This window comes from Heloderma suspectum, chromosome 7 (assembly GCF_057233095.1).
Source record: "Heloderma suspectum isolate Gila_16-S chromosome 7, 16-S_ref, whole genome shotgun sequence".
Taxonomy (NCBI): Eukaryota; Metazoa; Chordata; class Lepidosauria; order Squamata; family Helodermatidae; genus Heloderma; species Heloderma suspectum.
The window spans coordinates 68930554-68939937 of record NC_139464.1 but is presented as its reverse complement, the minus strand read 5'-3'; the positions used below and the strand labels follow the sequence as shown (position 1 = coordinate 68939937).

General features: G+C 49.2%; 1 protein-coding gene across 5 annotated transcripts in view; it reads right to left on the bottom strand.

Moving 5' to 3' along the window:
* Nucleotides 1–463: 463 nt before the first annotated feature.
* The window catches only part of BEST3 (bestrophin 3), a 36287-nt gene continuing 27366 nt past the window's right edge, over nucleotides 464–9384 (bottom strand). For 4 of the 5 annotated variants that reach the window (XM_084810509.1, XM_084810510.1, XM_084810512.1 and 1 more), the window contains 2 exons: nucleotides 4505–4656; nucleotides 485–1948 (listed from right to left, as the gene is read on the bottom strand). In XM_084810509.1, coding sequence (XP_084666635.1) covers nucleotides 979–1948; nucleotides 4505–4656 — 1122 coding nt within the window. In that variant the 3' untranslated portion in view covers nucleotides 485–978. Of the gene's footprint in view, nucleotides 1949–4504; nucleotides 4657–9384 lie in introns of all 5 variants that reach the window. The other variant, XM_084810508.1, reaches the window with a different exon arrangement.

The window sequence follows — 9384 nt, the reverse complement described above, 5'->3', positions numbered from 1 at the left end:
TGCATACATGGAAGCCTCTGAGTTCAGAGCCATCTATTTTGCAAGGGCACAACCCATTGGATTGCACCCTTAATTAATGCAGAGCACCAGAGTGTCATGCTGTGGAAGATAATGCAAATCAAGGTGCTGCTGCAGACACACTGTCTTATTTGGAACATCCTTTATAAATGATCCAGGGCCAGGGGGAGGGGGTACAGTCTTGCAGAGGTTCAAGTCCTTCCAGGAGGACAAGTCCCAAAATGTGGCACTGGGGGATTAAAAATAAAAAACCCGAAGAGTTTATTTTCTCACTATTTCTATCGTTTTCTGTTAACCTAATACAAGTAAAAGATTAAATACTGAGCCCCCAAGATAATAACCCTTTAACTAGGTAGGCCAGGCCTCCCTGCCTCCCCCCTGAATTTCACCCCTGCCAAGTGTGACCACCCTGAAATCCCCCCCCCCCCACACACACACTACAATTAGGGGTTGATTTGTTTTTTTTAAAAAGCTAGCATTGGTACCCATGGGAGCTTTAAAAAACAACAACAAGAGTAATTTCTACATAGGGGTGGGGCAAGAAGGGGAGGGAAAGGGAGGCCATGGGCCAGATGGGGAGACTGGAGGAAGAAGTTTCACAAGTCCAACTTCTCCAATCATAGTGTCACAGTAAGGTGAACAATTACTGCTGCTGGATGTTGTCACTCCCTCCCTATCTCTTCGGAGTTCAGAAAGAGACAGAATGACAGTTTCTTGAGGTCTGGTCACCCTAACTCACACATCTACCTGTATCTCATGTTCACATGTAAAACTTGAACTGGCACCTGTTCAGGAAAACTATACGCAAAGTAGATGCAAACATTTTTTAAACGGTTTTATCCAAAAGAAAGGCATTAAAGCATAAAGTAGGTAGGTCATTATGCAGCTTGCAATGCTTTTGTTTGTCCTGAGGTGAGCTGTTAAAAATAAATATTCTGCATGCCATGAGTGAGTAGCAAATCATATTGGTGCTCTCTCTGTTTTGTCAGAGTTGCCCTTTATTTTCTCACTGCTGAACTCAGCTATATGAAGGATATCCATTTCTTTAGTATCTAATTGTTCTAATAGGTAGGATATGTCAAATGTATTTACAGTAGCAGGACTAGGAGGGCTTTCTGTGGCTACGTTGTTTTTTCCAGAAAATGTTCCAGATTCTGTTAAAAGAGGTGCATTTTTTGTGCTGGGTTCCCCATGTTGAGTAAGAATATCTGGGAATCTCCAGAGCTGATGTTCTGAGGTGTCGCCAGATGTTGTACTTTGAGGGGAGTATGGTTCCGTTCCCTCTTGTACACCTAGGGATGAATCCTGTTGTCCGGATTCCATATGAGGTGGTGCTGTTTCCAAAGGAGATTCCAGTGCATGTACAGCAGTATTTTGGGGTACGCAGTGGGTCAGGATGAGTCCCTCGGAGTCTGTCTCTGACTTGCTTCGACTGCCAGAATCTTCTTCTGTCAGGATAGGAATGGTGCTGTTTGTTTCTGAATCCAGCCCAGCTTCTTTGTCCTCTGTTTCAACAACAATCTGTTCAGAGGCCAGGGTGTCTATTTTGGCTAAGCTCTCACTCACACTGGATGGGCAACCTGTCTCGAGAGCATCATTCTTGCTGGTTTCTCTAATGATTCCTAGATCTATGCTCCCATGCGTCCTCACACTCTTCTCAGGCCCTTCGTGGTTTTTCCTGCCATTCGAGGTGAAACGTCTCCCTCTGGAGTGCATTTCTAGCAAATTGCCAATGTGATGCATTTCATGGGATGGGAAAAAGACAGAGTTTTCACTCGCCTGCCTTTGGTAACTCCTCCTACTTGGGGAGGGGGAGACTTCACGGACACTCAGAAATCGCTTCACTTTTCTCAGCATCGAATGCTGCCGTCTGGGTTTATCCTCGTCCCGGACCCAGTTTTCTCCATGAAAGAACTGGCTATCCGCTAGGCTGCAAAATAAAACATGGGAGCACTTATATATGTATATAAACTAATAGCAAACCCAGTTCTCCCAGTGTGAGTCCATTTGTAGTCAAAACAGCACTATCCACACATAAAGGGAGGTGTCAACAGGTTTGGGGGAACCCTGGAGTTTGAAGTACAAATAAACCTGTGGGGGGAATCTAAACCCCCTCCTCCCAAATCCCAAGAATTACTATGTATGCTCAGTGCTCATGGAATGGTGGCTGACTGTTGGAGGGGAATAAAAAAGAACTCCAGGGGGTGGGGACAGAATGGAATGGAGTACCCTGGAAAAGGGCATGGCTGGCTGGAACACTGAACATGAGCACTCCACACTGCAACATTTTGTTGCAGGTCCCAAGTGATACTTTGTCTTGCTTTTATTCTAGCATTAGGAACTGAGTATCGGTGTCACTGATATTAGGTTATGCAACAAAATAGTTTTAACAGAGCTGTTATTAGGTGCCACCAGTTTATTTTTTAAATATTGTATTTAATTTATAACATCATTTCTACCAGATTTTATTTTTTCTTAGGTACATTCATATGCTGCCTTTCCTCAAAGGAGCTCAAGGCTGCATGCATGGTGTCCTTCCTTATCTTATTCTTACAACAACCCTGTAAAGTAGATCAGGCTGAGGGAGAGTGTGTGACTGGCCCAAAGTCACCCATCTTGCCTTTCAGCCCCACAAGGAGGTCCCTGTCAGGGTGGACACTGAGCCCATAGAATCCCAGAGTAGTTCTGATTCTGAGGAAGAGCAGTCGCTCCTGGGAGAGGAGCGCGCTCCTCTTTCCCAGGGCCAACAGCTGACGGAGATTCCTCCCACCAGCATTCCTGGATTAGAAAGCAGTCCAGGGAGTGACAGAGCACAGATAGCAGACTTGGTGGACGCGCGACGCCGACGCAGAGAGTGGCGCCAAATGGAGGGGGCAGAAAGGAGGCGTAGTGCCCGGTTGGCGCGCAAACAACGGCTGCGCCTAGAGGATCCAAGGGAAAAGGGGAGGGACTCTCCCTAGTCCTTAAGTTCAGGGGTCTGCCAGTAATTCCCTTTCAAACGGGGACCAACTGTTCCAACTTAGGGCATAGGTACTATGCTGCTCAGATCTAGTTGCAAACGGTAGAGTTGTTAAGTTGTAAAAGAAGAATAAAGCTTTGAAAGGAATCCCTTTGTCTGCGTCTGGACCTGGCTACTGGATTAGACTGAAAGAGGCCTCCAAGGAGCCCTTGACAGTCCCCAAGGGGGCTTTCAATTACAAGTTAAAACCACAACAGAATTTTAAAAGATGAAATGAAATGGACAAGGAAAAACCAGAGCGAACTAAGATATAACTCACAGCACCAGGGGAAAAAAACTTAAAGTGGCCCAAAGACTTGGTGAAAAATAAAGGTTTTGACAGAATACCCAAAGCTGTTGAGAGGTCCAGCAGAACTAACAGGGACACACCCTGACTGTCCAGTTCCAGGTGTAGGTCATTCTCCCGGGTGACCAAGACTGTCTCTGTCCAGGTCAAAATCCAGATTGGAAAGGATCAAGACAATCCAAGTTATGCATGCATGTTTAATTGGTGTCAATATAATTGGTGTGTGCATACATTGTAGTGGGACTGCAGCATACATTCTATTTTGGCTTTGGTAGGGTACCCATGTGTTGCTAAGGTAACAACAGTTGGCTTCTTATATCTCTCTTACTGCCTGCCTGCATCATCTCATTAATAATGATGAAGCCCAAACCCTTTTTCTTGTCTTCTCTTTCCTGGCAACGCATCACCTCCACCTTATGTCCTTATACCGGCACTGTATCACATTCCAGACGAATACAAAACGCTCCACCCATCTCACATTGTCTGCAGGCATACTGCCTGTAAACCTTTCCCCCATAGGCAGATAGCAGGTGGGTGGTGGTGGTTAGAGCTGAGGAAAGGATTAAACCCCTTCTCCCATCCCCAACACCACTTCCCTGATCAAATTTGGCAGGTCCCCATAACTGCTGTAAACTAAAACCACCACCACCATCATAGGAGAACCAGTCTCCTAGCGGTTCATCTAGTTAGGCCCCAAATGCCATATAAATGAAGATGGAGGACCATCACAATGGAATCTCTTCTTCACACAGAGCATAGCTAAACTATGGAATTTGCTACCACAGGATGTGGTGATGGCCACCAACATAGATGGCTTGAGAAGGGCTCAGAGAAAGTTGTGGAGGATAAGGTGATCAGTGGCTACTAGTCAAGATGGTTCTATGCTACTTCCAGGATCAGAGGCAGGAAGCATGCTGCTCGTGGGCCTCCCACAGGCAACTGATTGGCCACTATGGAAAACAGGATTCTGGACTAGTTAGGCCTTTATCTGATCCAGCAGGGCTCTTCTTATGTTGACATCTTAGCATCTTAGTCTGACATCTGCTGTATTCTACCCATAATTAGGCACACCTAAGCTTTAATTCTTGTAAGAATGGGCTGTTAATGATGTAATACACTGGGCCAATAAGGAACCATTTTGACCATGTAAAACTATATCAGGATATTCCAGACTTGCATACCCCATTTCAATAGTTGATCCAAGGAAAGATGGAATGCAGGAATCTGCAGCAGCTAATGTGTATGGTGGGCGGGCTGAAGAATCATCCCAGTAAATATCTTTTTTCATTCTTGGTAAATTCATGTGCATTTCATCGACAGCCAGAAGCGAAACCTGGGAATAATGTTTATGAATTAGAATACTTGTGACACAGTGTGAAGCATAGGAAACTTAGGCCACAACCCAGAGAGCTGCACAGTTAACTCGGCACACTCAAGATGGCCGTATGACTTAATTGTTTCAAGCAACAGCTGCCTGCACCTTGTAATATGTTTTTGTACTATATCTTTACTAAGAGAACAATCGGCCTCTTAGCTTTATTCATTTTAAAAAGCATACATTTCACTCCCCCCGCAAAAGAAATCAAAGCAGCTTACGGCAATAAAATATACAGTACATACAATAAAACCAAATTCACAAAATATTTTGAACCATAAAAAACTAACAACATCATAAAAAAACACCCAAATCCAAAGTCAACAAAAACAGCAACTCATAAACACTCTAAAGCCAAAGTGAAGGCACAGAAAAAGGAAAACAGCTTTAGCGTAGACATAATGAGAGAAAAAAAAGAACAACTGAAGGCATTCCTTAATAATCAGGGTTTGGTGACCAAGGTAGGTGCCACCACTGAAAAGGCCCTGCTATTTGTCACCGATTAGGCCTCAGAACACTTGAGGAATCCAGAGCAAGGCCTCAGATGATGAACAGAGCATGCAAGGAGGAACATATGGAAGACGGCGGGTCTTAAAGTATCCAGGTCCCAAGCCATTTAGGGCTTTAAAGGTTTAAATCAGCACCTTGAATTGTGTCTTGAAACCAACTGACAACATGTGCAGATCAAACAGAATGAGTGTAATATGTTCTGAATGCCTCGTGTCAGGGTGGAAACTGAGCCCATAGAACCCCAGAGCAGTTCTGATTCTGAGGAGGAACAGCAATCCGTGGGAGAGGAGCCCGCTCATCCCTCACAAGCACAGCAGCTGGCAGAGACTCCTCCTGCCAGTATTCCTGAGCTAGATAGTGACCCTGGCAGTGAGAGAGTGCGGGAGGAAGGCTTGCTAGATGCTCGGCGCAGATGCAGGGAGCAACGAGCGATGGAGGGTGCGGAAAGGAGGCATAGCGCCCATTTGGCACGCAAGCAACGGCCGCCTCCCGTGGACCCAAGGGAAAGAGGGAGGATCTCTCTTCAAGTGACTCTCCTTCAAACAGGGATCAACTGCCTACTCGGAGCATAAGCTACTCTGCTGTACCTTGCTTAGTTGCTGGTGATTAGCATCTGAAAGAGTCATTAAGTTGTAAAAGGATTAAAGCCTTGAAAAGAATCCTTTTGTCTGTGTCTTGAGTTGGCTATTGGAGTCTACTGAAAGAGGCCGCCAGGGCGCTCCTGACAGCTTGATCCCCGTTCCTCTTTCTCTCTCTCTCTTTTCTCCTCCTGTCGAATGGAGGGTGCCAGGGACCCGGCAGTGCAAGCTCTGGCGCAAGAGAATCAGATTCTTCGTGATCAAGTGGCTCAACTGACGACTGCCATACAGAATCTGCAAGCTGCGGTTCAACCCCCGCCACCTCCGATCCCCCCCCCCCCCCGCCGCAAGTGCCCGGTGGCTTTGCCAGAGAAGTTTTCTGGGAAGAAAGTACTTTTTCAGATTTTCCGGGCCCAATCAGAGCTCTACATGCGCCTTCGACCTGAGGATTTCCTGACGGAACAGGTTCGTGTGGGCTTCATCATTAACCTACTTTCAGGCATGGCAGCTAAATAGGCTTCGGGACTTCTTGCTAATGACCCCTTGCTCGGGGACTATAAAGGTTTCATGACAGCGATGGCTAGATTTTTCGGTGACCCCCTGCACACGCAGATGGCTTCTCGGGAGATTCGCCGCCTCAGGCAGGGCAAGGACTCAGTTTCCAGGTACGTGACAACTTTTTGCTTGCTGATGCAGGATTTACAGTGGAATGATGCCGCGCTGGTGGCTCAGTTTTTGGACGGTTTGAACGATGAGATCTTGGATGAGTTGGCGTGCACACCCAGCCCGCCTACTTTGGAGGACCTCATCCAGACCTGCCTCCAGATAGATAGTCGGCTGGAGGGGCACCGGCAGACCCGGCGGGGTGCCGGGGCCGAGATTTCCCTCCTCCCATTCCCCTGCGTTTCCTGCCCCCTCCCCCACCCCTGCGGTGGGGGCAGAGGAGACCCCGATGCAGCTGGGAGCTACCCGAGCCCCACTGCTGCTGGAGGAACTAGAGCGGCGGCGTGTGGAGCGCCGATGCTTTCGGTGTGGAAAGCTGGGACATTTCGCCAAAACCTGCCATGCTAGAGCCACAGCCCCACTGCCTCCCCTTCCTCCTCCTCCTCCTCATCCCCAGGCCTGACTAGGCTGCCCCCTAAGCCTGTTGGGGGTCTCTAGTGTGGGGGTCGGTTCCACACCAGGTGGGTGCCTTCCGCAACCCCCCTCCCATCTGCTATTGCATGTTTGCCTCCACTCCTCCCAGTGGGCTTTAGTGGACTTTAGCACTCCTCCCGAGCTTTAGTGGACTCTGGGACCAGTTTCATGGACGAAACGTTCGCCCTCTTCCACAAGATTCCTACCCTGCCTCTTCCTGCCCCCTTGGCGGTGGAGACCATCAATGGGCGTCCTCTTTCTTCAGGCGCGGTAACCCAGATTACAGCTCCACTCACTCTGCTCGCCCAGTCCCACATTGAGCAGATTCAGTTTCACTTGGCCAAGGTTCCCCAATACCCAATCGTGCTGGGTGTTTCCTGGCTCTCTAAGCATAATCCTCAGATTTCTTGGGGGCTTCAGCAAGTGGAATTTGCGTCTCCCTACTGCCAGGAGCATTGCCTCCCGAATGAGATGCCAGTCCCAGCCCAGGCCTTAACCCTTTCCTCCCCCTCCTCGTCTGCTTCTGGCAGTTCTTCAGCTACCGTGATCCTCCCAGAGAAGTATGCGGCTTTTCGGGATGTTTTCGACAAGAAGGAGGCCGACCAGCTTCCCCCCCACCGCCCTTTTGACTATGCCATTAACCTCATTCCTGGGGCGACCATCCCCGCTGGCCGGCTCTATTCGATGTTGGAGCCGGAACTTCAAGCTCTGCGGGAGTTTTTGGACACAAACCTCAGACGTGGCTTCATTCGCCCCTCCTCCTCCCCCGCCTGTGCCCCTACCATCTTTGTGGCCAAGAAATTGGGAGAACTCCACCCGGTGCACAATTACAGAGCGTTGAATTCAGTCTCGATCCCCGACAAGTACCCCCTCCCCCTCATACATGAGATGCTGGAACGCCTGCGGCAAGCCAAGGTTTTCACAAAGTTGGACCTGTGTGGTGCTTACAATCTGATTTGCATCTGGGAGGGGGATGAGTGGAAGGCCTGTTTCAGCACCCGGTATGGAGCGTATGAATACCTAGTAATGCCGTTTGGGCTCGCCTGTGGGCCCCCCCCCCACATTTTTGCGTTTTATGAATGCCATCTTCAGGGACTATTTGGACACTTTCCTCATTGTGTATCTCGATGATTTACTTGTATTTTCTGAGGACCACCACGCCCACCAGCACTATGTCTCCGCCGTCCTCCAGTGCCTCTGCAAGCACCATCTGTATGCCAAGTTGGAGAAATGTGCGTTTGACCTAAACTCTTTGGACTATCTTGGCTACATTATCTCAGCTGATGGTATCAGGATGGATCCTGCAAAGGTCCAGGTTGTCCTCTCCTGGCAGGCTCCATCCACCAAGAAGGACTTACAACGTTTTCTGGGGTTTGCTAATTTCTACAGAAAGTTCCTGCCCAGCTTTGCTTGGCTGACATCTCCTCTCACGGACCTCCTTAAGGGCAAGAAATCTCCTTTTCATTGGACGGCATCTGCCCAACAGGCTTTTGAAGAACTTAAGAAGCTTTTTAGTTCTGAGCCGATCCTGTTACATCCCGACCCGAGGAAGCCTTTTGTGGTGCAAACTGATGCCTCTGACTCTGCGGTGGGGCGGTGCTTTTTCAGCCAGATTGGGTGGGAGGCAGGTTGCAACCCTGCGCCTACCACTCCAGGAAGCTGAACATGTCTGAGAGGAATTATACCATCTGGGAGAAGGAACTCTTGGCCATCAAGTCCGCTTTGAAGACTTGGTGTCATCTACTAGAGGGGGCACAGCACCCAGTTGAAGTTAGAACCGACCATCGCAACCTGGAACATCTTCAGACAGCCCGTGCCTTAAACCAGCAGCAGATTAGGTGGTTGCTTGCCCCCCCCTTCCACATTAAGATTTGCCACGTGAAGGCCTTCGACAACCTACAAGCAGATGCTCTTTCTTGTAAGCCGGACCTCCAGCCAGGGGGTGAGGGAAATTCCACCCCCCTCTGATTCTTTCCCCCCAGAGCCTGGTGGCAGCTGCGGTGCCTCGCTCTTGGGAGGAGCTCTTTCACTTGGCACAGGCTCAGGATGATTTTGTCCACACAACAGTGGAGGAATTGAGGCTAGCCTCTGCCCCCCCCAGTCTACCCCCTTCTCTTTGCGAGGTGGCCTCCTTTACCATTCCGGTTGGGTCTATGTGCCTTCTAGATCCCTCCGCGAGAAGGTCCTCCATCAGTGCCACGACTCCCCCACCGCTGAGCATTTTGGTGTCGTCAAGACCCTGCATGGAGTGACGTGGGATTTTTGGTGGCCTCGTGTGTGTCGGGATGTCAAGACCTATGTCGTCTCCTGCCCAACCTGCCAGTGGGCGAAGGCCCCCACAGGCAAGCCCACAGGCTTGCTTCACCCCCTGCCTACCCCCTCAGGACCTTGGAAACTGCTCTCCCTTGACTTCATCACTGACTTGCCTCCCTCACACGGTAAGACCACCATTCTGGTGGTG